At 39.5% G+C, this 26,357-nt stretch overlaps 1 protein-coding gene across 2 annotated transcripts; it reads right to left on the bottom strand.

The window, feature by feature from the left end:
- Positions 1–1,027: 1,027 nt before the first annotated feature.
- mctp1b (multiple C2 domains, transmembrane 1b) lies at positions 1,028–26,149 on the bottom strand. 2 transcript variants are annotated; one of them, XM_079449010.1, is made up of 20 exons: positions 25,536–26,149; positions 17,676–17,790; positions 17,250–17,392; positions 17,091–17,170; positions 16,259–16,382; positions 11,986–12,156; positions 11,720–11,850; positions 11,447–11,633; positions 10,915–11,008; positions 9,215–9,317; positions 8,574–8,676; positions 8,175–8,276; positions 7,963–8,037; positions 6,973–7,092; positions 5,127–5,246; positions 4,320–4,376; positions 2,882–2,991; positions 2,674–2,783; positions 1,976–2,073; positions 1,028–1,894 (listed from the first exon to the last, which is right to left on the bottom strand). In XM_079449010.1, the coding sequence occupies exons 1-20, from the start codon at positions 25,938–25,940 to the stop codon at positions 1,838–1,840; spliced, it is 2,505 nt and encodes an 834-aa protein (XP_079305136.1). In that variant the 5' UTR covers positions 25,941–26,149; the 3' UTR covers positions 1,028–1,837. The 2 variants fall into 2 exon arrangements, with proteins under 2 accessions (XP_079305136.1, XP_079305137.1); XM_079449011.1 differs by having other exon boundaries at positions 11,986–12,153; positions 25,536–26,131.
- Positions 26,150–26,357: the final 208 nt, after the last annotated feature.

Genomic DNA, 26,357 nt, shown 5'->3' with positions numbered 1-26,357 from the left:
CGTTTCATGTCAAATCTGTATTTTCTTTCATCTTCAGAGCACAAAAGAAGATATTTTAAAAAATGTTACTAATCAAAGAACTCTGAAGTCCATTGACTCGCGGGAAAATCGGCAGTGTTCAAAAATGTCAATCTAACACTCACAGTGTATATATAATCCACACTCTCAAAGTGTGTATTATATTTACACCGTGCGAGTTAATTTGACCTGTTATAACACTAGAGATTTTACTGTGCTTCCACCGTATGAACACAAAACCACTGAGACATTTCTCAATATATCTTCTTTTGTGTTCCACAGAACAATGACTTTTGAACCACATGATGATGAATAAACGATGACGGAATTTATATTTTTTGGCTGAACTGCCTCCTCAAAGCATCAATGAGAGAATTTTCATTAGTGTTGAATGACGTGAAAAGGGAAACCCGAGACGGTTTGAGATCCTCATTAATGTTCTTCAGAAGCTCAGGTCTGCTGCTCTTTTGCTACTTTAAAAAGATGCCCTTCATAGCTCAATTAGTCTGTCCTGAATCCCACAGCAGCTTTTATTTAATAAGGCAGGGATTCAAGAAACTAATTATAAACCTGAGAGACGGACCCTCCATACGAATGTGTACGATCCCCAACGCACAGAATCACATCAAACAAACCGCATTCACACATCCATCTCCAATCTGGATTACAAGGACGCAGTTAATAATGGATTATTCACATGCGTGTAAAACAGCTTGATCGTTTTATAATAAACACGTTTGTCGATGTTGTTACATATCAAATCGATCCAGTTTAGTTTAATACACATTCCTGATTTTATGAATAATTCACATCATTCTTTCGTGAAAATGTGGAACTTTCTCCTAAATGACTTTTCCGCATGAAGTCACTCTTGTTATTCAATCCTTCTTATTATTCACAACATCTACATTGTGTGTCTTGTTAAATATCCTGGTCGTGTACTTCGTGTTGACGAACGTTCTGATCGACCACACGTGAGAGAATTAACTGAGAAACACCAAGAACGAGCAACATGTTTTCCTTTCTTTTCAAACATAAATGACAGCTTTATATTGACATGCAAAGGCAAGAGGTCAAGACTGCTGCAATCTTACAAGAATGAAATGACTCTGAGATGCAAGATTACAAAACCTTCTTTCATTTCTCTGTGGAATAATTCTTTGTAACGGTTACACACATGCATTCTCGACGAGTGTACAAACATTATAATAAACACTGTTTTTATCATTCATCGTAAAATCAAATCATGAAAAACATGTGAGGTCACGGGTCAAACAAACATCATGAATCTGTATTTACAGTACATTGTTTTGGTTCACGAATAAGGCATTTGGATTTGGATGCACGGCATGCAGCGTCTCTTTTGAATGCATGCTTGAAGATATTCAGGAGACGATTTAAAACATCTCAAAGGTGCAAAAGATACTGTAAGGATTTGGCTTATTTTGAAAGAAACCCCAGTGTTGTCGGAGCCGAGCTCAAACACGACCGTAGCCCAGAATTACATTCGATTACAGTATAATTCTGAAAGCTAAACACAAGCAGACGAGAAGAGTCACATCTGTTATGGCTGTTATTAGAAATAGGTGCTACAGATAAAAACGGACATACAAATAAATAAAATACATCATATGAGCAACGATTCATTTTTATCAAGTAAATATTACTATACCAATGGCTTATTGTAGTATGCAAATTTGCATAAATAACAATGATAAAAACCTCTTTTATGTTCAAAGTCTATGAGACAGTCACAGTGTGTTTGACACGAGCGGCGTGTCGGAAGCCGTGGGGATTTAAAGTGGCGGTGCAGGACACATCAGATCTTTTTTCTCCTGCTCGGACTGAAATCCGTCTTCAGTTCTCTGTACTGAACCTGACGGCGCACCGGACAGAAATCACATTCACTTCACAGCTATGAAAATACAGCAGGTCAGAACGTTCACGGGTCACTTACCATCTGAACATCAGAGGGAACTCGAGACAGAAAGTCCAGCAGCTCATTGTTATCGATCAGGTAAGGGTCTCGCAGTTTCTTGGTGAATTTATTGATGCCTGCGTGAAACACGTTCATACGCTCATTTTCAACGGCTTACAAAGACAAAATCTTGTTTTTTTAGATATGATGTGTGTTTAATTCTATTGGTTGAACACCAACATGTGACCTGCACAAACATATGAATGAACGGGTATTTCTTTCTCTTGGGGTTCAGCTCTCTTAATTGTATTTTAAAATGTTGCTTTATTTGTGAATGACAGAAGTGTTAGTTACAGTTAATTAAACCTTTGAATTTAAAAACGCTGAAATGAAAAATCATGTTTTGAAAATAAGATTTTTTGTATATTGTAAGCTGATTTTGTAAGCTCAAAGCGTAAGCTGAATGTATTGTAATGCCCCTAAAAGCATCATTTTATTAAAAATACAAAACACAACAACAACCAAAATGACAAAGAAATGTATCTAAAGAGCGATGTGGGATTTCCAGTGATCAGGTTTTAAATATCTGATGTTATAAATTGATTTTAAAACACACAGTTCCCACTGCAATGTAAATAAATGAATGTGACTGTATATTGGTTTGTTATGAAAAAGCTCCGCGTAATCATTTTCATTTGAACAGAAGGGTTTAATGCAGAATAATGGAGACGTCTCACCCCAGGCCAGCACAATGTAACGCAGCGGGATGAAATACAGCAGAACAGCAGCCGCACACAGGACTGTCATGGCCAAGCAGCTGAGAAAAGGCACGGTCCAGTTAAATGTGCTGAAGAATCAAACACACACACACACACACATCAGACTTAATTCAATCCTGACCACATCGCTGACAGACACGTGAGAGAGATCCTCAAAACATCTCACTTTTTAATTCTTTCACCGATGCAGGCCACTTCATCCAGAGCGCTCTGAACCGTGATGATCACGTCCTGAACGGCGTGGAATTTCTCTATGAAGCCCATTCTCTCCGACTCCTGGAGGTTGTACAGTTATTTCAACATTTCTATTACGGTCACATTTGCGTGTGTTGAAAACCTTCCAGAAATGTAATGAGATGTGTTTAGTTGCGTTCTGAGAAATGGAAGGCGTGGGGGCTTTTGTTTGTCTCTAAACGGTTAGTTGGTGTAGCTTAACACAAAAGCGTCTGGACTCGGATCGCACCACAGCTTCATTAATATGGAACAGAGCATCTCACAGCCGCACACAGCTCCTGAGGGCCCGACCAAACACTGCTAAACATCCAGAGAAGATTAAAATCTAATGACATTTCTGAGAATGTAAGTAGCGCTTCTATTTCAACTATTGCCAAATCAAATTGACGTTTATGTTTTGTGCTTGTTTTTGAAATGGCAGCCCATAAAGTCGACCTTCACATCTGTCACTTAGGAAACATGTCCATGGTTTTATTATAATAGTAAAAGTGCAGTCGTCATTGATTGGCAGATTGTCATTTGTATAACCACAGGTTTTCTACAGGTACCTACAGAGTCAGTTTTGAGCTCACCACGGTTTTACTATAGTAACCAAGGTATACTCATACGTTTTTACTTCAAATAAAACAAGAAACCTTGGTTAGTATAGAATGCAAAGGCAAAATGGAAAATGGAAATACAACCCGACCAACCAGCAAATCACACATTTGTGTTTATTTTCAGGCATGAACCGAATCTAATATCACTTTTATTCTGCAATAGCTCGTGTCCAGCGGCAGGTCACTGAACTTTGACCTCAGGTTGCAGATGTAAATTCACTGGGTGGAGTTTAGAGATGTGTTGTTCTTTCCCGGACAACTTAAGCGGTCCGGGTTCAACAAATCAATTGTCCCCATAAATTAGCAGGAACAATTTTGAAAATCTGGCCGAGCGATATCGGCCGCGTTTTCACGAGCCGCCGCTGGTGATCTAAGTGCAAACATATGTCCATCCTCAGAGCGGCTCTTTATGAATGGAAAACAGGTGTCTGGGTCATTTGTGGAGAAATACCCGAGTTAGCTCGGCGGGTCAAAGGTCAGCACGCTAATGGCTGCCGGGTGGTGCACAAAGGGTTATGGGAACGCCAGGAACATTCAGACGTACACATCTGGGATACGTCGAGTATATATGGCAACACAAACCTCAGGTGCAATTAAAGTAAAGACGTATATTTGAAAGCGTGTGTCCGTACTTCATTTCTTCAGATGTCCACAGAGCACCAAACTGACAGACAAGGGCACACAATGCTCTTCGACATAAAAACATCCTTCATTTCCATCATCTTATACTTCATGTCATCAATGAGAGGAGGAGAAACTGTGTGAGATTACCTTCTCATCTTTATCATCATCTTCATCCACATCTTGAAGGAAATCTTCCATCGCTTGCTAACACACAAAAGAACAAGAGCAAAGTGTGCTCAGATTTGTCGGGACAGGTCTGATAATTTCACTCTTGTGTCAATAATTATAAACGTGTCGACATTTCTTGTCTGTCTACACACCGGCAAGCTTAAAATACACAGACAGATTGAGCATCTGTGTTCTTTGACTGTGAGCTCAAATGTCCGTCAACTCAAATCCAACATATAAAGCGGTAAAGAAAAAGTTTGGATTCTTGTAGTACGCTGATAAATTTATATTTAAATTAGTAAAGTAGTGAAAAATTATGATTTTATTGTTTCGGGATTCGTGCGATGCATATCACGACTGACTCTTTGACCGGATATCCCCCCCAAAAAAAGCGTAATTAAAATTTTGATGGCTTAATGGGAAAGTGAGAAGCCTCTCCAGAAACACGGCTCATTGAAAGTTATCCGCACGACTTCCACGCCATTTTCACAATTAATGCAAAATCAATTTTCGGCGAGGCGAGTTCCGAGTACACACTCGAGCGTGATTGGCAACATTTCACCACGCCATGAAATTAGTTTGACACAATTTAATTGGAAAATGCGATAAGTACATACAGCAGGTGAGTGGAATGGCACATTTATACGCTCGTGTATCCTCTCTCCCTTTAATTACACGAAATAACTGGAAGAAAATATTCAATTCCAGCTATGGGGCCAAAACATGAGCTGGAGATAAAAGTGAGAAATTCAGAAGTCGTTAGATGATGGAGCTGAAGATTCTCACCACCGTCCGCTCACGAGGTTCATTCCCGGACGCCAGCAGGATGGACTTCCAGGTCAAAAGCAGCAACAGAGACAGCGGCACCATGTACATCTCAAAGTTCCAAACCACCATCACGAAGATCTGAGTGTCAGACATAATGGAGATTTAAGCACCGATTACAAAGATAATCATAACAATAAAGATGACTATAATAGAGTTGACACCAGCGGATGTTTATTTTGAAATATGTGAGACTTTCAATTCTTATGGAGTTTTTATTGACTTTCAATGTTTTATTGTTAATCAGCTGTAAATAAATTCACTATAAAAGTTAAACCCAACCATATTATTCTGCTGCATTGTGATTGTTAAAGTCCCAGTGAAATAAATAACAGTATCCGTTAACTCACATAATCAAATCAAAATGTATAGTATTCTTCTATGTAAGACGCTTTGGATATATCAGAAATCGAAATCGGAAAAAGACGTTTGCCGAATGCATAAATATAAAAGTAACTCCTCCCCTTCAACCGTCAACAATGCTGTTTTTATCCCATGTATCCCATAAAATCGGAGAGAAAGACGAGAGCCACGCCCACTATTTTAAATTCCATTTCACTCGGAAATGCGTCAAAGTATGGTAGAAAAAACAATTCAAGGGGACTTTAATGTTATAATATAAACAATTCTCTTAAATTGGGAGTGATTTTTAAAACTTCATATTTATTTTCAGACGTAAACAAACATTTCGAATTGATTAACAGCATTGCAGCACAAAGTCACATTTTCATGTCATGGATTCACAGTCCTTCCGTAGCAATAAAAAAAGAGAGATGTGTGTTAATGTTTATGACAGATCTTAAAGTTACCGTCAGTGTTTTAAGAGTGAGGTGTAAAGAAGAAAACACTGAAGGAGAAGCAGCGTGTGTGTGTGTGTGTTGTGTGTGTTGTGTGTGTGTGTGTGTGTGTGTGTGTGTGTGTGGGGGGGGGGGGGGGGGGGGGCTCGAGGTCGAGCGGGCGGGGGGTCACACAGAGATCAGCTCCACTCATTTCAGCTCAAGGGTTCTTCAGAGCTCACTTCAAACATCACAACTCTTCAACACACAAGAGTTACTAAACTAAACTCCATCATTATACAGAGTCTGTGTGTTCAAATATTCTCACTCAAGTTCCCCAGAGTAAAATATCCATCCGTCACATTCAGTTTCAACTCATTTCTATAGCGCTTTCTGCCACAACTATAAAGATTAACATAACTGTATAATTAAATTATACAAAATTATGAACGTATTATTGCAAAAAAGTCCATTCGTAAAATGTCATCATTCTAATGGGTTTTTAAATAGTAAAGATGAATGAATTGTACAATTTAAGTCAGAGATATGTTTAATGAAAGGGTATGTGATTTTACTGAGAATACAAATTATTTAAGCCTAATAGTATAATAGATCAGATTAAATAAAACATGTCATTTTAGATAACATAGTAAAATGAAAATGGTATAAAAACATGTGAATTATAATATATATAAATAATCTGCATGTATATAAAATGTACATTAGCGTTACCAACTTATAAAAGGTTATTGGCCAGACTCATTAAAAGTGATAATAAAATATAAAACCAAAAGTCTGTCTTATGATCTGTCCGTCTGTCTTAAAAAAACAAGACCTCCATGCGCTCATCCCGCTGTGGTGCGAACACAACTTTGCTGTGTGTGTTTTGTTCAGGTTGTGTGTGTGTTTTGTTCAGGTTGTGTGTGTGTTTTGTTCAGGTTGTGTGTGTGTTTTGTTCAGGTTGTGTGTGTGTTTTGTTCAGGTTGTGTGTGTGTTGTGTCTCGGCGTGCGAGTGGAGTTTTGTCACTTACCAGAAAAGCACATGCACTCCTGCGTGGAGATTCCCACTGAAAGCAGCTGTTGATGTAAGAGCCCACGTTCATGAGGAAGAGCGCACAACGCTTTACACGGTTAAAATTCTGCTGCAACGACTGACATTCACACACACACACATCAAAAAACAATCATTAAACACTGCAAACACGTTAACAAACTCATACACAGGATCATATCAGAAATGGCTTGGCATGTAGTGTGAAAGCTGAATAACAAAAAAGTTTTCTCTGCATAAACACAGTTGGAGATCAGACTAGAACACACATTTATTTGACATGTTTATTTAAAAAACAAAATAGCTTGTTTTAGTTTTTACTTTTTGAATCTAGTTTATAATCTAAATCTGTATTTGAATTCCCTAATGTATAACTCCCGCAGATTCTACAAACGTCTACATTTATCCCCATTCACGGCCTCAAAATGCACACCTCGCCTCACATGTTTAAAATAAAAAGAGAGAGAAATGTAGTAAAGTGTATAAGTGCTGGTGCGTCTGACAGCTGGGGTTACATATACGGGCCGAATGCGTGCTTGAACTCTTCACTGAGTGTGAAATAAAAGCCAGAAGAATCGCTGGGCTCTGCTGAATGCACGGCTTTGTGACGGCGTCTGATTCAGGCCGGCCCCTCCAATTCAGCGCTTTTGTCACGCAGGCACATTGAGAGACAGGACAATGAGCGGGCGCAGGCGCGGAGCCGCAGCCGGACCCTCCGGGGTGGCCCCTCTCCTCTCGTGAGGGCCGACTTGACATTTCTATTCAACACCTCGAGCGACAGGGCACGGGGGAAAATGCTGCGATTCAGCGCTCGCGCCCCCTGTCCCCGACACGTCGGCCTATTGTGCGCGGTCGGGGTGATTTTCAAAATGCTTCGACTTTGATTTCGGGCCCGCCGAGCGAGTCCTACGATTGCGGTCCATGGGAAAACCGACCGCCGGTTCCAAACGGCTAACCGTGTGTGCGTTACCTGTTTAGAGAGTTTGGACTCCTCTTCGAAGAATTTCTCCTCCGGCGGAACGAACGTCCGCAGACCGGCTTTCACCTTGAAGGAGAGGCACAAAGCGTATGATTTGTTTTAATTAGTGCTCCGCTTCTCTCCGCATCAGTAATTATCGCATTCGCCCGACGGTGAGAAGAAAAAACAACAACAATAGAGACAACATCCAGCTCTCGACTTACGCTGTTGAAGATGACGTCGGCCTCCAGAAAGATGAGCCCTTTTGTTGGCCCTGTCAGCTCCTTGTTTTTCAAGACGTAGGCCTTCTGTTCGCCGTTGCGGATCTGTGTGAGGAAGACGTGACAGCCTGCTGTCTGGCAAAGCCCCAGCGGACCCCCCCGCCCGGCTGACCCCTGATCTCCCAGCGGCGGCATCAAACAGCCAGCCGCGCATCCCACCCCCCCTCCCGCCCGCCTCTGACAAGTACCTGCTCATTACCAGCATCCCTCTGTCATCACCGCATCAGCCGGCCACGGGGAGGCCCAGCTGTGTGCGCCGCCATCCATCTATTTACTTCAAAACTGCTTTCTGAAAGCGTTCCTACACCACGTGCGTTTGTGTGAGGTGAAAGCACAGCTTACGTTCAGTAAAGGGATGGCCACTTTTCCCAGAAAATCGGCGCTGCGGTCTCGATCCTCGTCGTACACGGTGACTTCCAGCACGGCGTGAATGTCTTTCACGTTGCTGTGAAGAAACCGAAAGAGACAGAACAGATTTACAGACAAAATGTCAGGAATGAACAGGAATTTAACCTGAAGTGAATATTCAAATTTGACATTTTATCAGTGTTTGTGTTCCTGTTGTGATGCGGTATATTAAACACAGCAGAAACTCCTAGCAACCAGTGAGAATTCCTGAAAGTTGCATAGCAACGCCCTAGCAACGTCACAGTAAGGACTTTGTACAGCCATCGGTCTTTCTTCAGAAGATATAAGAATCCGGATGGTCACCTGTCTGAACTTGTTTGCGTCGGCTAAAACTTTATTTCTTCAGAACTGCACAGATGAATTATGCTAAATAAGATCTGGGGCACAATCAAACCCTTTTCATGTCTTATCAAAGTTTCTTTCTTCTTCAGAACACAACGTAGATAACCAAACACTGAAGGAACACAAAACCTCTTCTGTTGTGTTTCACTGAAGAAAGAGACATGATGACAGAATCAGTTACTTCAGTTGTGTGTGATGTATGATGAGAATGCCGCAGTGAGGGTGTAACTCACAAGATGAAGACTTTATTCCACTCGGGGTTCAGTGTTTTGTACACTGTGTGTGTCTGCAGACGGTCATTACTCAGCTCCGCCACACAGAACGGATCACTCTTTCCTGAAACACCAACCATGTTTCCATATTAACACATACAGTTTTGATTCAATACTGACATTTAAAACCATACAAAAGCAAAAATATCATTTAGCCAATTCTTACAGTTTTCGACCTCGTATTAAATAATACAATAATATAATGTTTTCATCGTGTTATTGGAGATGTGGTGACACTTACAGTATTACAGTACTTTAAATGTGGTTTGATGTTTCACAATCAAACTCTTTCTCTCTCTCTCTCACTAATCATTTGTGTTTTTTCTTGATTGTATTTTTATATCTTACAACTATCAATTCAATTCAATACAGACAGACAGGCAGACAGACAGCGAGAGAGAGAGAGAGAGAGAGAGACAGAGAGAGACAGGCAGACAGACAGAGAGAAAGACAGAGAGAGAGAGAGAGAGAGAGAGAGAGAGAGACAGGCAGACAGAGAGAGAGAGAGAGAGACAGGCAGACAGACAGAGAGAGACAGGCAGACAGACAGAGAGACAGAGAGAGACAGGCAGACAGACAGAGAGACAGAGAGAGACAGGCAGACAGACAGAGAGAGAGACAGAGAGAGAGAGAGACAGGCAGACAGAGAGAGAGAGACAGGCAGACAGACAGAGAGAAGAAAGAGAGAGACAGAGAGAGAGAGAGACAGGCAGACAGAGAGAGAGACAGAGAGAGAGAGAGACAGGCAGACAGAGAGAGAGAGAGAGAGAGAGAGAGAGACAGGCAGACAGACAGAGAGAAGAAAGAGAGAGACAGAGAGAGAGAGAGACAGGCAGACAGAGAGAGAGAGACAGAGAGAGAGAGAGACAGGCAGACAGAGAGAGAGACAGAGAGAGAGAGAGACAGGCAGACAGAGAGAGAGAGACAGGCAGACAGACAGAGAGAAGAAAGAGAGAGACAGAGAGAGAGATGTAAAGTGCACAGGTTTGTGTGAGGTGATGCTGGAGGAAGAAAACGTGTATGAAATCTAAAGATCAGACTGAAATATTCAAGTTTAAAAGGTCTTCATTGAGGACAACTGCATACTTCAGATGTGTGTGTGTGTGTGTGTGTAAAAGCTTCTTTTAAGCTTTTGTCTGTCCAGCATGGTGTAAAACCGTGAAATCAGAACCCATGAGGTGGGCGGCTCCAAAGAGAACAGCAACCCTGAAAACTAAATGAATTAATAATAGTGTGTATGGAGGGGGGGGCGCAGTCATCGATCCATCAAACTCCTTCAGAGGAGAGACTGAGATATCAATCACATCAAGACATTCAGGACACTTTACTACTGAACTACACTGCCTACTGTTCATACACAGTACATACATAAGACCAAATCATCTAAACTATTACAAAACATTAGATATGTATTTAAAGAATAAATGTACCAGTTATAAATCTGTTAGGGAGTTTATTTTTATAACATTTTAAAAACGATGACCGACGCAAATGTCCTGTATTTTGTGTGTGCTGTGTTGCACGATGAAAAATGTATTCTTTATTTTGTTAAATAATCATCCTAAATGACTTTTCATTTATATGATAAATCACAGAAACCCACAGACAACTAATGAGTTGACATGAATTCAGTGTAAGAGGAAGTGACATCAGATTGTCACCTGTGACATCAGCGGCCATCAGCCCCTCCGCCCGTAAAATCTTCATCTGCACAATTCCAACATCCTTCAGGTTAAAGAACGACCTCATAAGACTCTGAACAAAAAATATACAAGAAACAAACACATCAGATAAAGGACACAAGCATCTCTGACGGCTCCATCTTTGTCTAATCTCACGTTTTGGAGCACATCAAAGCCGCTCCGCTGCAGACGTCAGATAATCTGCCGGCTCTCATGAATACATCTCCATTATGCAGCTGTTTCTGTAAGCGCTTCACTGAGCGCCTCTCCAGAGACCACAAATCATGAATAGAGAAAAGAGAGAGAGCTCTCACATCTTTCTCTCTCTCATAATCCAGTTGTGAGAGAGACGCTGGTGTTAATGTTTTAGTGGATGTGGATTGTGGTCTTTGTTCGCCCCCTTGTGGTCATAATAGTGGACAGCGGGACTGCAGTCAACATGCCAGCATTTCTTCATGAATTGAGTTTTTACATTTCTGTTAGAATGTGATTTGTTGACCGCCGCACGTACATATTTATGAAGGATCTTGCGTCGTTCGTTGGGGTTGTCCAGCAGGTTGACAGACAGGTCAGAGATGGAGAAGGCAACGGTGGCTGTGAGAGTGACCAGCAGCAGCAGTCGTCCTTTATTCTCCTCTAAGTCAATGTCAAGTTTGTGTGTCTTCTCTCGACTCAACTTCGACAGATCCAGCTGACACCTAACACACATTAAACACACTTACACACACACCAGAGAGAGAGAGATGAGAGAATCCAGGGTTTGACATGAGAGAGAGAGACTCACTGGCCGATGAAGTCGTCTCTTCTGCCCACGTCTCTGTCCCATACAGAGATCTCCAGAACACCTCCGTCCTCATCCAACAGGTGAAGATCAAACTGTTCCCTCCACTGCGGGTTCAGAGTCTTTGGAATCGTCTGCTCACACAAGAGAGAGAGAGAGATTCACTCCATCATCAGTGATGTTCTTTCATCTAAAGTATATATCATTTATATGCAGATGTTTTAGTTTCAGTTTAGAGAGACGGACAGACGGATGGGATGTGTTCATACCTTGCTCTTGTATTTCTGATGGTTGAGTCTGAATTTGACGTAAGGGTCACTCAGGCCGTTCTGATCCATAGGGACGAGGTCACGACCCTCGATGAGACTGATGCTGACGATACCTCTCCACAACTGAGCCTTTCTGTACATCTCTGACAGGACCACACTCTGCTGCTGCTGCTGCTGACCCACACCACAACAGTATCACAACACATCATCACAACACACAACACATCATCACAACACATCATCACATCATCACAACACATCATCACAACACACAACACATCATCACAACACACAACACATCATCACAACACACAACACATCATCACTCAACATCACAACACATCATCACAACACACATCACAACACACAACACATCATCACAACACACATCACACCTCACAACACATCATCACAACACATCATCACAACACACAACATCATCACAACACACAACACATCATCACAACACACAACACATCATCACATCATCACAACACATCATCACAACACACAACACATCATCACAACACACAACACATCATCACAACACACAACACATCATCACTCAACATCACAACACATCATCACAACACACATCACAACACACAACACATCATCACAACACACATCACACCTCACATCACACAACACATCATCACACAACACATCATCACAACACACAACACATCATCACAACACATCATCACAACACACAACACAACACATCATCACAACACACAACACATCATCACAACACACAACACATCATCACAACACACAACACATCATCACTCAACATCACAACACATCATCACAACACACAACACATCATCACAACACATCATCACAACACACAACACATCATCACAACACACAACACATCATCACAACACATCATCACAACACACAACACATCATCACAACACACAACACATCATCACAACACACAACACATCATCACAACACATCATCACATCATCACAACACATCATCACAACACACAACACACAACACATCATCACAACACACAACACATCATCACAACACACAACACATCATCACTCAACATCACAACACATCATCACAACACACATCACAACACACAACACATCATCACAACACACATCACACCTCACAACACATCATCACAACACATCATCACAACACACAACATCATCACAACACACAACACATCATCACAACACACAACACATCATCACAACACACAACACATCATCACTCAACATCACAACACATCATCACAACACACATCACAACACACAACACATCATCACAACACACATCACACCTCACATCACACAACACATCATCACACAACACACAACACATCATCACACAACATCACAACACATCATCACACAACATCACAACACATCATCACAACACACATCACACCTCACATCACACAACACATCATCACAACACACGTCACACCTCACATCACACAACACATCATCACACAACACACAACACATCATCACACAACATCACAACACATCATCACACAACATCACAACACATCATCACACAACATCACAACACATCATCACAACACATCATCACAACACACGTCACACCTCACATCACACAACACATCATCACACAACACATCATCACACAACATCACAACACATCATCACACAACATCACACAACATCACAACACATCATCACAACACACATCACACCTCACATCACACAACACATCATCACAACACATCATCACAACACACAACACATCATCACAACACACAACACATCATCACAACACATCATCACAACACACAACACATCATCACAACACACAACACATCATCACAACACACAACACATCATCACAACACATCATCACATCATCACAACACATCATCACAACACACAACACACAACACATCATCACAACACACAACACATCATCACAACACACAACACATCATCACTCAACATCACAACACATCATCACAACACACATCACAACACACAACACATCATCACAACACACATCACACCTCACAACACATCATCACAACACATCATCACAACACACAACATCATCACAACACACAACACATCATCACAACACACAACACATCATCACAACACACAACACATCATCACTCAACATCACAACACATCATCACAACACACATCACAACACACAACACATCATCACAACACACATCACACCTCACATCACACAACACATCATCACACAACACACAACACATCATCACACAACATCACAACACATCATCACACAACATCACAACACATCATCACAACACACATCACACCTCACATCACACAACACATCATCACAACACACGTCACACCTCACATCACACAACACATCATCACACAACACACAACACATCATCACACAACATCACAACACATCATCACACAACATCACAACACATCATCACACAACATCACAACACATCATCACAACACATCATCACAACACACGTCACACCTCACATCACACAACACATCATCACACAACACACAACACATCATCACACAACATCACAACACATCATCACACAACATCACACAACATCACAACACATCATCACAACACACATCACACCTCACATCACACAACAACTGATTATTGGTCAGCAGAGGGCGTATGGGTTCTGTGTTTCTCTTCTGTGTGTTGGCAGGTGTAATGAATGACTTTTGGTGCAGAGCTGAATAAAAGCTGGTTGATCTTCATTCTAAGGAAGGAAGGGGAAGACGAGGAAGAAGGGTTTCCCCGATCTCTCCGGCACCAGCGATGTTCGCATTGTTCAACTTTATGATTTGGCTTTGCTCTTTTGTTTTGAATTGAATTAGAATTTTTACTTTATAATAAATCTACTTCCAATATACTCAAGTTCACATGTGGCCTGCCCATTCGTGTTACCCTACTTTGAGCCGAGTAGTCTTAACAATCACACACCATCAACTGACTTTCAGAACATGGTTGATAAGACCACCCTCTGCTGCTGATGCTGCGGTCATACATCACATCATACACATCACACCTCATTCATGAAGTTTAAGCTAAAAACAGCAGCTAAAAGAACGTTGTTATTCCGTTCAGTTTTGTTAGTGTACAGTTATGATTCACTTCACCTGTAAACACTTTACAAACAAAAGATTTTCTGTGTCTTTATCATCAGATATCATCAACTGTTGCTATATGTGCTGTCACTTCTGTCCATCTGCCGTCTGTTTCACTAGCGTGTCATCTATCTTTTCCCATCCTAACATATCAGACCCCAACATACACAAATCCTGTGGTCACATCAGATGCACAAACTTCTTACAATAGTCTTACAAGTTGATCATCTTAACAAAACAGACTTAACTTGCGACCATATTATAACACAGTACACAATAAATGAAGTAAAAACAGCAGAAAGCGCTTGGAAAGGATTGGCTTACAGGACATGATGAATGATTCATCTGTCAAACCTAGAGTCCCGTCAGTCTGACAGATGATCAGTTCTGCAGTTTAATACACGACTCACAAACTCATCATCCATCAGAACAACATCTGAGCACATTCTCAGTTTCTATCTGACTGTTTCCAGTCTCCTCCTGGGCACAGCGGCCGATGTACTTGAGTTCTCTCCTGTCCAAAAGACGTCAGAGAGTAAAATGATCATGAGAGAACTCAATGGCTCTCTGTGATCTAGAATAAGTCTTTCAGAACCAGAAATGATGTTGAACGGTGATCTGAATCTAAAGATGTGATGGGGAGATGGTGTTCTTTCTCCGGCAGGTACACATTGTGACTGTTGAGAGGTTTTCTGTCCAGTAATGTACGGCGGGATTCGACCCTCAAAAGTCATTTCATCAATTATGCAGTTCAGATGTACCATCATTATTACCATAGCAGCACAAACACACACCATCACGGGAGTTTGCTAAACTTTGAGTGGGGAAACCAAACCACAACAGACAGAATTCATCCTTCATGTGTTCATATGCTTTAGACCAGTGCTTCTTAAACTTTTGTTGTAAGGCTCCCGTTGTTGCGACCCCCCCAAATAAAGACTTCAAATCTAAAACTTTTAACTAAACCAAAAACATATTCAGTTATACAACGCTGGAACATCAATTATTTTGGTTGCCGTCTTATTTTTCTATTGTTTAATTGCATAAAATATATGATTAATTTCTATAATTCATAAAACACCACTCTGTGCCCCCCCAGCATGAGGAAAGTATGACAGATTGATCTGAAAAGCTGATCGTACCGTCAGTTTGAGGATTTCTTTATCCAGCGCTCCTCTGGGGAACACAGTGACCACCAGCTCCAGAGATCCCAGATCCTGATGACGACTGCGAGGATCCTGAAGATCCAACCGCACATCAAGAGTTCTGCAGGACACGTCGTGAGCTTTAACATCACACCTCTCTTAAAACAGCGTTGGGAGTCTTTTTTTACAGAAATGATCTTCCGTCATTTGATCAAAAGCTCCTCGAGATGCTTTTAAAACAGAGATCTGTTCTGACCTCTTATTGGCTGATGTTTCTTTATAATTCTTCTTGAAGTAAAATAAACTAATACCTTTGCACAATTACAATTCTGTCTAACTTTTTTTTTTAAATCATGAGAAAAATATCAGTCCTCAAACTTTTGAACGGTAGTGAATGTGTATATGTATGAATTAAAACTGTCGAACGATTAATCGTGGTTAATCACATTCAGAATGAAAGTTTGTGTCTAATTTTTTTTATAAAACATACACGATGTATACTGTATATTTAAGAAAAATATACAAATTAATAAACATTTATATATAATTTAAATGATTGGTAAATATAAATAAATGCATGTAAATATTTCCTAAATATATATGCATGTATGTGTTTGTGATTATAACTACAAAAATAATATACAAAGTGCACAGACATATATTATGTAAACACAAACTTTTATTCTGGATGCGATTAATCATTTGAAAGCCCTCGTATGAATATGTTTATAATATAGTATCTATGTGTAGTGTTTCTGGAAGATTTTGTCTATTACGTGAACTTTAAACAATTCAACAGTAAGCACTACATAAGTAAACATGTAAACACCTGTGGAGCTCCAGAGAATCAAGGTACATGTATGCCGAGCCCATAAAATCATCCTGCAGGCCAAAATCATAATCAAACACCTGAAACAGAGAAAAATGGTGTTTCATCGCTGCGTGCCGTTTACTCCTCATGTACTATAGTAAACACTTGTTTTATTACCTTAATATAAAGAGGCTCTTGTAAATTGTCTACGATCAAACAAACACGTTCATCCCACACCGGGTTCAGGTTCTTGTGGATTGTTTTACTGCGGAAAACTTCTTTACCGCCCATTTTGAATTTCACATATGGATCACTTGTTCCTGAAATATAAAAAAGCAGAACAAATGCACATCAAATTAATGAACCACGCACATAAAAACAACTTTTTCAGGCCTGATGGTGACATCATGGCCCAGTTTCACAGACAAGGCTTAAGTCGGGACTTACTCTTAGTCACATTAAGATACTTAAGTCGCTTTGATTAAAAGGTCTTAGAGAAAAACATCGCTGTCCTGAGACAACACAATGGCAGGGACATACTTTAAGATATATATATATATATATATAGACAGCTCAAACTTTCATTTGAAACCGGGCTCTTACCGCCTCTGTCTCGAATGGCCAGATTGTTTCCTCTTTTCAACACGATATCCAGTTGGTACATTGTTACAGTGGGCAGTGATGGTTCTGTGTTGTCACCGTCGGCAGTGTTCACGTCCTGCAGAAAACATTGATGTCGATCACAAATTCAACAACAATTACACATCGACTGGCTGCTTTCAAATGCAGGAGTCAGTATAAACCAAATTATAATGGTTTGCATTTATATTTGAGGAGTTCCAAAGTGAGGTTTCAAAAATCATGTTATTTCATAGGTTATCATGTTTTTGTTGCGTTTTATAGTGTTAGTTAGCTGCATTTTTTGTTATTATGGCTTAAATCAAAACCAACCAGTTTGATTGATATTAATTTAGAATGCATGATTTTTAAAATCACATTTTGGATCCAAACTCATTTATGCATTTGGCAGATGCTTTTATCCAAAGCCACTAATGCATTACAGGTATTCACATGTGTGTTCATGGGATTGAACCCATGATGTTTTGTGCTGCTGACACAATACCAATCTCGCTTTATGATTTGCTTACATATTATAATGTGTGTGATGGTTTTGTTCAGGAAACGCACATAAAGAAAAGTATAAATGAAATGCGCCGTGAGTCACTTTGAATACAAGCATCTGTCAGATGTGTAAACATAAATGAGCTCATTGCTCAAGTGTCGACAAACACCTTTCGGGGAAAATGAAACATCACCTGTATGCAGAGATGTAGAGGGGCTTTCCCAACAGAATAACATGAGCCGACACAGATAACCACAGAACATCTCACACAAGATCTCTCGGCGGATATCTGACGGTTTCCTGTTGTTCATCTCCATCTGAAAGCTCTACTTACTCTTGTCTGCCCTGCAGTGTGATTAGGTCACAAACGTGAAATGTGTTTGTGCGTGTGATCCGTGTGCTTTCATGCTCACGTGAAGTAAATATGCTTGTTCCAGTTGATGCGGCGCCACAGATGCGACAGGGGGATGACATCAGAGTACCATGAGAGTGATACGAAAGCAAACGTTTAATGGTTTTTTGAATCGTTCTCGTGGTACTTTGATGTAATCCGCCTGTCGGATCTTGCGGTGCCACATCGCTTCGAGTCCAACAAGCCTAATGTTAGCTCTCTGAGAGTAACACATCAATGTTTGTGTGTCATGTGTGTGTTATGTTGTCAGCAGTGTCGCGGCCGCAGACGTCTCTGTAAAACTGTCTTCTGCTGTCACTTTTCCATTAAAGTGCTGTCACCACAGTTTAGCATACACAAACACACTCGGTCTTCTCTTGACTGTGTCTTTCTCACTCAAATATTAGCATTTGCATTGCTAGAGTCCAGACGTGACATTATCACATCAGAATAAATCCACCGTCATCTTCTGTGTGATCAGCACACTCTTAAAAAAAAGATGCTTTAAAACGTTCTTGGATGCCAAAGTTGAACCTTTTGGGTCCATAAAGAACCTTTAACATCTGAAGAACGAAAAGGGTCTTTGTGGCGAAAATTGTATTCTTCGAAAAGTTACGTATGGTCAAAGTTTGAAGTGGATGCAGACAGTTTAGTCTCTATCTGGCACGCAGATATTAGTTGGGATGTGCGTGCATACGTGCTCATGCTCTGAAGCAAGTCAATCATCAATCCACAAAGTGAAATTAGTTTGATTTTTGTCTTGGTTATATAAAGCGAAACACATTTAATACCTATTAATTTAAATTGAAACCTTTAATTGTAAAGAGAATGAACACAAACAACAGTTTAATGTAACACGACAACACACACTGACGCCACAGAAGACGTAAGGATCGCCGTTGAGTCTAGCTGCTCGTAGTCCCGGTTTCTTTGTTTCTCCATATCTCCTCCGTATTTTACCACTCAGGGGGACGTGTCCTGGCGCTCAAGGGGGGCGTGTCCCGGTGTGTTCACGGGGAAAGTGACGTCAATGCATACCCTCTATAGTTTCAAACACTGCACTGAAGACCCTTTATTTCAATGTCTCCCAAACGCATTTGCTGGACAGTTGGTGAAAAAACGGCATGTTTATACATTTTAATCTGTTCTTATCCACCTGTACATTAATGTTCATAGTAAATAGCCATCTGTATATATTGTTCATAGTATATCCCTTCTGTCATATTTTCATAGAACATTCCTACAGCAAAATATTTTTATAGTCCATGCCAACTGTATTATATTCTCTCATATTGTATTCTGTATTTATTCTAACTGTATATCCTGCACTTGCTAACTGCACTTCTGGTTAGACCTAAACTACATTTCGTTACACTGTACTTGTATATGTGTAATGACAATAAAGTTGAATCTAATCTAATCTAAAATTTGAACCAGTCGGCGGACATATTTTATATGACTTTTTTTCATAGATCTTATATTCATATTACTCCCCAGACAAAATGCTACTATAAATGAAGTCAAGGTAGTATTCAGTGTACACAATGTGCTAATATAAAAAGCAAAAATTATGCAAATACAGTTGCTGTTATCGGTCCAGCTTAAATCCATTGAGAGAACCGATTTGTTTGGAGCTTCATGAAACACGTGACCACGCAGCGGCGAGATCGAGTGTCGTAACTCTCGTATTCAACGGCTCTGGGATACACTGATCTCTCAACAAATTCAACTATGTGTTCCTCTTCTAACAGATTGGTTTGACATACACGTCAGGTTCACTCGTGTAAAGAACTATTAAAACTAACAGCCTGGGCATTGTCATCAAATGTCACGAGGTTTAAAAGAAAAATCTCTTTACCTGAAAACAAGTGAAATATGGAAATCTCGAGCTGGTGTGTCACATGTCCTCGTGGGACTCTGAAATGAGTTTGACTATGCAAACACTATGCTTTGCATGTACAAATGGCAAAATGGCGATGCACGGAGACACCTGTTTCAGGTAAACTTTGGTGTGGCATATATCAAATAATGAAAACGTGTAGAAGAGTAAAGAGATTGACATGTGCACACAGAACAGACGTATTTGTGAGCTTCTGATGAATGAAAACAACATTTATAAACACTGAGGCATGAGCCCAGTAAACACAGAGCGTTCCTCTTGTGTAAGTTTTGGTTCCCTTTTGGTTAACGTTAGGGGAACAAAATCTAATGTTCTAAAAATATTTTCTGGTTTTATTTTTGCAACCAAAAACTAACGTAAGCGGAACATTCTGGGAACCAAAAACTAACACTTCAAGAACGTTATGCAACCAAATACAAACACAAGGGGAACCACAACTAATGTTCTAAGAAGGTTTTTTCAGGTTTTATTTTTGCAACCAAAAACTAACGTAAGGGGAACGTTCTGGGAACCAAAAATGGTTAGCCGGGAGCTGACTTCAGAAGAGCATCATTAGAATAAATTATTAACGCATATTTTCACAAACCCATTTGATCAAAATACGCACAAATAAAATATTCTGCTCATGCAATTGTCATTCAACACAAAGAGATTAAAAATATGCTAAATTAGACATTTCCCCATTTACATGAATTTACTTGTTTTTTTAAAGCCTGGAGAAGCGTTAAATAATAGAATATATAGAAGAGATGTACTCTTAGCAACTGTGATGGTGGTGTGCAGGATAAACAAATGAATCCTCAGGGTATCCCACATGAACAAATACTGTAGTATACTTAAAGGTGTACTTCAGTCGATGGCAGTGTGCTATAGTACACTTGTTCATGTATAGTATTGTACAGTATTAACTATAGTGATTTGTAGTAAATAGTGTAGTATACTTAAAGGTGTACTTCAGTCGATGGCAGTGTGCTATAGTACACTTGTTCATGTATAGTATTGTACAGCATTAACTATAGTGAATTGTAGTAAATAGTGTAGTATACTTAAAGGTGTACTTCAGTCGATGGCAGTGTGCTATAGTACACTTGTTCATGTATAGTATTGTACAGTATTAACTATAGTGAATTGTAGTAAATAGTGTAGTATACTTAAAGGTGTACTTCAGTCGATGGCAGTGTGCTATAGTACACTTGTTCATGTATAGTATTGTACAGTATTAACTATAGTGATTTGTAGTAAATAGTGTAGTATACTTAAAGGTGTACTTCAGTCGATGGCAGTGTGCTATAGTACACTTGTTCATGTATAGTATTGTACAGTATTAACTATAGTGATTTGTAGTAAATAGTGTAGTATACTTAAAGGTGTACTTCAGTCGATGGCAGTGTGCTATAGTACACTTGTTCATGTATAGTATTGTACAGTATTAACTATAGTGATTTGTAGTAAATAGTGTAGTATACTTAAAGGTGTACTTCAGTCGATGGCAGTGTGCTATAGTACACTTGTTCATGTATAGTATTGTACAGTATTAACTATAGTGAATTGTAGTAAATAGTGTAGTATACTTAAAGGTGTACTTCAGTCAATGGCAGTGTGCTATAGTACACTTGTTCATGTATAGTATTGTACAGTATTAACTATAGTGATTTGTAGTAAATAGTGTAGTATACTTAAGGTGTACTTCAGTCGATGGCAGTGTGCTATAGTACACTTGTTCATGTATAGTATTGTACAGTATTAACTATAGTGAATTGTAGTAAATAGTGTAGTATACTTAAGGTGTACTTCAGTCGATGGCAGTGTGCTATAGTACACTTGTTCATGTATAGTATTGTACAGTATTAACTATAGTGAATTGTAGTAAATAGTGTAGTATACTTAAAGGTGTACTTCAGTCGATGGCAGTGTGCTATAGTACACTTGTTCATGTATAGTATTGTACAGTATTAACTATAGTGAATTGTAGTAAATAGTGTAGTATACTTAAGGTGTACTTCAGTCGATGGCAGTGTGCTATAGTACACTTGTTCATGTATAGTATTGTACAGTATTAACTATAGTGAATTGTAGTAAATAGTGTAGTATACTTAAGGTGTACTTCAGTCGATGGCAGTGTGCTATAGTACACTTGTTCATGTATAGTATTGTACAGTATTAACTATAGTGAATTGTAGTAAATAGTGTAGTATACTTAAGGTGTACTTCAGTCGATGGCAGTGTGCTATAGTACACTTGTTCATGTATAGTATTGTACAGTATTAACTATAGTGAATTGTAGTAAATAGTGTAGTATACTTAAAGGTGTACTTCAGTCGATGGCAGTGTGCTATAGTACACTTGTTCATGTATAGTATTGTACAGTATTAACTATAGTGAATTGTAGTAAATAGTGTAGTATACTTAAGGTGTACTTCAGTCGATGGCAGTGTGCTATAGTACACTTGTTCATGTATAGTATTGTACAGTATTAACTATAGTGATTTGTAGTAAATAGTGTAGTATACTTAAAGGTGTACTTCAGTCGATGGCAGTGTGCTATAGTACACTTGTTCATGTATAGTATTGTACAGTATTAACTATAGTGATTTGTAGTAAATAGTGTAGTATACTTAAAGGTGTACTTCAGTCGATGGCAGTGTGCTATAGTACACTTGTTCATGTATAGTATTGTACAGTATTAACTATAGTGATTTGTAGTAAATAGTGTAGTATACTTAAAGGTGTACTTCAGTCGATGGCAGTGTGCTATAGTACACTTGTTCATGTATAGTATTGTACAGTATTAACTATAGTGATTTGTAGTAAATAGTGTAGTATACTTAAAGGTGTACTTCAGTCGATGGCAGTGTGCTATAGTACACTTGTTCATGTATAGTATTGTACAGTATTAACTATAGTGAATTGTAGTAAATAGTGTAGTATACTTAAAGGTGTACTTCAGTCGATGGCAGTGTGCTATAGTACACTTGTTCATGTATAGTATTGTACAGTATTAACTATAGTGATTTGTAGTAAATAGTGTAGTATACTTAAAGGTGTACTTCAGTCGATGGCAGTGTGCTATAGTACACTTGTTCATGTATAGTATTGTACAGTATTAACTATAGTGAATTGTAGTAAATAGTGTAGTATACTTAAAGGTGTACTTCAGTCAATGGCAGTGTGCTATAGTACACTTGTTCATGTATAGTATTGTACAGTATTAACTATAGTGAATTGTAGTAAATAGTGTAGTATACTTAAGGTGTACTTCAGTCGATGGCAGTGTGCTATAGTACACTTGTTCATGTATAGTATTGTACAGTATTAACTATAGTGATTTGTAGTAAATAGTGTAGTATACTTAAAGGTGTACTTCAGTCGATGGCAGTGTGCTATAGTACACTTGTTCATGTAGTATTGTACAGTATTAACTATAGTGAATTGTAGTAAATAGTGTAGTATACTTAAAGGTGTACTTCAGTCGATGGCAGTGTGCTATAGTACACTTGTTCATGTATAGTATTGTACAGTATTAACTATAGTGAATTGTAGTAAATAGTGTAGTATACTTAAAGGTGTACTTCAGTCGATGGCAGTGTGCTATAGTACACTTGTTCATGTATAGTATTGTACAGTATTAACTATAGTGAATTGTTGTAAATAGTGTAGTATACTTAAAGGTGTACTTCAGTCGATGGCAGTGTGCTATAGTACACTTGTTCATGTATAGTATTGTACAGTATTAACTATAGTGAATTGTTGTAAATAGTGTAGTATACTTAAAGGTGTACTTCAGTCGATGGCAGTGTGCTATAGTACACTTGTTCATGTATAGTATTGTACAGTATTAACTATAGTGATTTGTAGTAAATAGTGTAGTATACTTAAAGGTGTACTTCAGTCGATGGCAGTGTGCTATAGTACACTTGTTCATGTATAGTATTGTACAGTATTAACTATAGTGAATTGTAGTAAATAGTGTAGTATACTTAAAGGTGTACTTCAGTCGATGGCAGTGTGCTATAGTACACTTGTTCATGTATAGTATTGTACAGTATTAACTATAGTGATTTGTAGTAAATAGTGTAGTATACTTAAAGGTGTACTTCAGTCGATGGCAGTGTGCTATAGTACACTTGTTCATGTATAGTATTGTACAGTATTAACTATAGTGATTTGTAGTAAATAGTGTAGTATACTTAAAGGTGTACTTCAGTCGATGGCAGTGTGCTATAGTACACTTGTTCATGTATAGTATTGTACAGTATTAACTATAGTGAATTGTAGTAAATAGTGTAGTATACTTAAAGGTGTACTTCAGTCGATGGCAGTGTGCTATAGTACACTTGTTCATGTATAGTATTGTACAGTATTAACTATAGTCATTTGTAGTAAATAGTGTAGTATACTTAAAGGTGTACTTCAGTCGATGGCAGTGTGCTATAGTACACTTGTTCATGTATAGTATTGTACAGTATTAACTATAGTGAATTGTAGTAAATAGTGTAGTATACTTAAAGGTGTACTTCAGTCGATGGCAGTGTGCTATAGTACACTTGTTCATGTATAGTATTGTACAGTATTAACTATAGTGAATTGTAGTAAATAGTGTAGTATACTTAAAGGTGTACTTCAGTCGATGGCAGTGTGCTATAGTACACTTGTTCATGTATAGTATTGTACAGTATTAACTATAGTGATTTGTAGTAAATAGTGTAGTATACTTAAAGGTGTACTTCAGTCGATGGCAGTGTGCTATAGTACACTTGTTCATGTATAGTATTGTACAGTATTAACTATAGTGAATTGTAGTAAATACTGTAGTATACTTAAAGGTGTACTTCAGTCGATGGCAGTGTGCTATAGTACACTTGTTCATGTATAGTATTGTACAGTATTAAGTATTTAGTGAATTGTAGTAAATAGTGTAGTATACCTGAGTATTTAACAAGGTGCAGTTCTCAAACACTACAGTATCTAGGGATGTTACTACAGTTAACTCACAGATCACGCGGTGTGTGCACTGCAGTAACAGGTGATTCATCTCATAAATCATCTTACCGCGGTTTCTTCCATCTGTTCCTCACGATCATCCTCGGTCAGCATAGGCTCCTGCGGTACGGTTTTATGGACCAGATGCGATACGGTGGGTTTGGAAGCCGGGCTGTGGATCTCCGCGCCGAGCGATGATGATGATGACGCCTCCGCGGCCGCTCTGCACGCACTCTCCTCCGGCGTGCCGCAGCGCGACCTCTCGCCGTCAGCCTCCACCGCGCTCGTCAGGTTGGGCTGAGAGGAAGACATTTCCCGCTCCAAACCGTTCGGTCGTTTCTTTTTAAAGATCCAGAAGCCGCTGTCCTGTTTGCGCTCTTTCTTGCGCGCTTTGGGGCTGGACGTGAGTTTGGCATGGATGGATTTCCTGAAGCTGCGGGACTTGTGGACGTCCATGTCCAGTTTCTCCTCCATACCGTCTGCTTCTGCTGTCACCCGGTCCGGTGTGTGTGTGTGTGTGTGTGTGTGTGTGTGTGTGTGTGTGTGTGTGCGCGCGCGCGTGCGTGTGTGTGTTTGGTAAAGTTAAACACATGCAAACCGATGCAAACGGTTTTTCTTGAGCTCGTGCGCGCGCGGCTGATCGTGTCGTCCGGAAGAAGTTTCGTGCTCATCTGCAGGTGATCGTGGGTTTATAAAGCACATGATCGGCTGATGAGCTCATCCACGCGCGATCTTTTAACCCGTGATGCTGCTGAACTAGTTGTTATTATTATAGGTAATAATGTGGTGTTTTAATGAAACTATAATGGTCTGATGGGGCTCTACGGGTATCGTGGGATGTTATGGGAGCCAGAACACCATTAAATCATACTGCATTAAGACACATGAGTT

Source organism: Barbatula barbatula, assembly GCF_947034865.1.
Source record: "Barbatula barbatula genome assembly, chromosome: 24".
Classification (NCBI taxonomy): Eukaryota; Metazoa; Chordata; class Actinopteri; order Cypriniformes; family Nemacheilidae; genus Barbatula; species Barbatula barbatula.
The sequence above is the reverse complement of the archived record's forward strand: the minus strand, read 5'-3'. Positions and strand labels throughout refer to the sequence as shown.

What these genes read in the sequence shown, in the direction of transcription:
- mctp1b (XM_079449010.1), bottom strand. Translation starts at nt 25,940, where the DNA reads ATGGAGGAGAAACTGGACATGGACGTCCACAAGTCCCGCAGCTTCAGG. An exon ending in ATGATGATAAAGATGAGAAG is followed by an intron (nt 2,992 to 4,319) that starts GTAATCTCACAC and finishes TACAACCTCCAG; the next exon opens with GAGTCGGAGAGAATGGGCTT. An exon ending in ATCGGTGAAAGAATTAAAAA is followed by an intron (nt 2,784 to 2,881) that starts GTGAGATGTTTT and finishes TTGATTCTTCAG; the next exon opens with CACATTTAACTGGACCGTGC.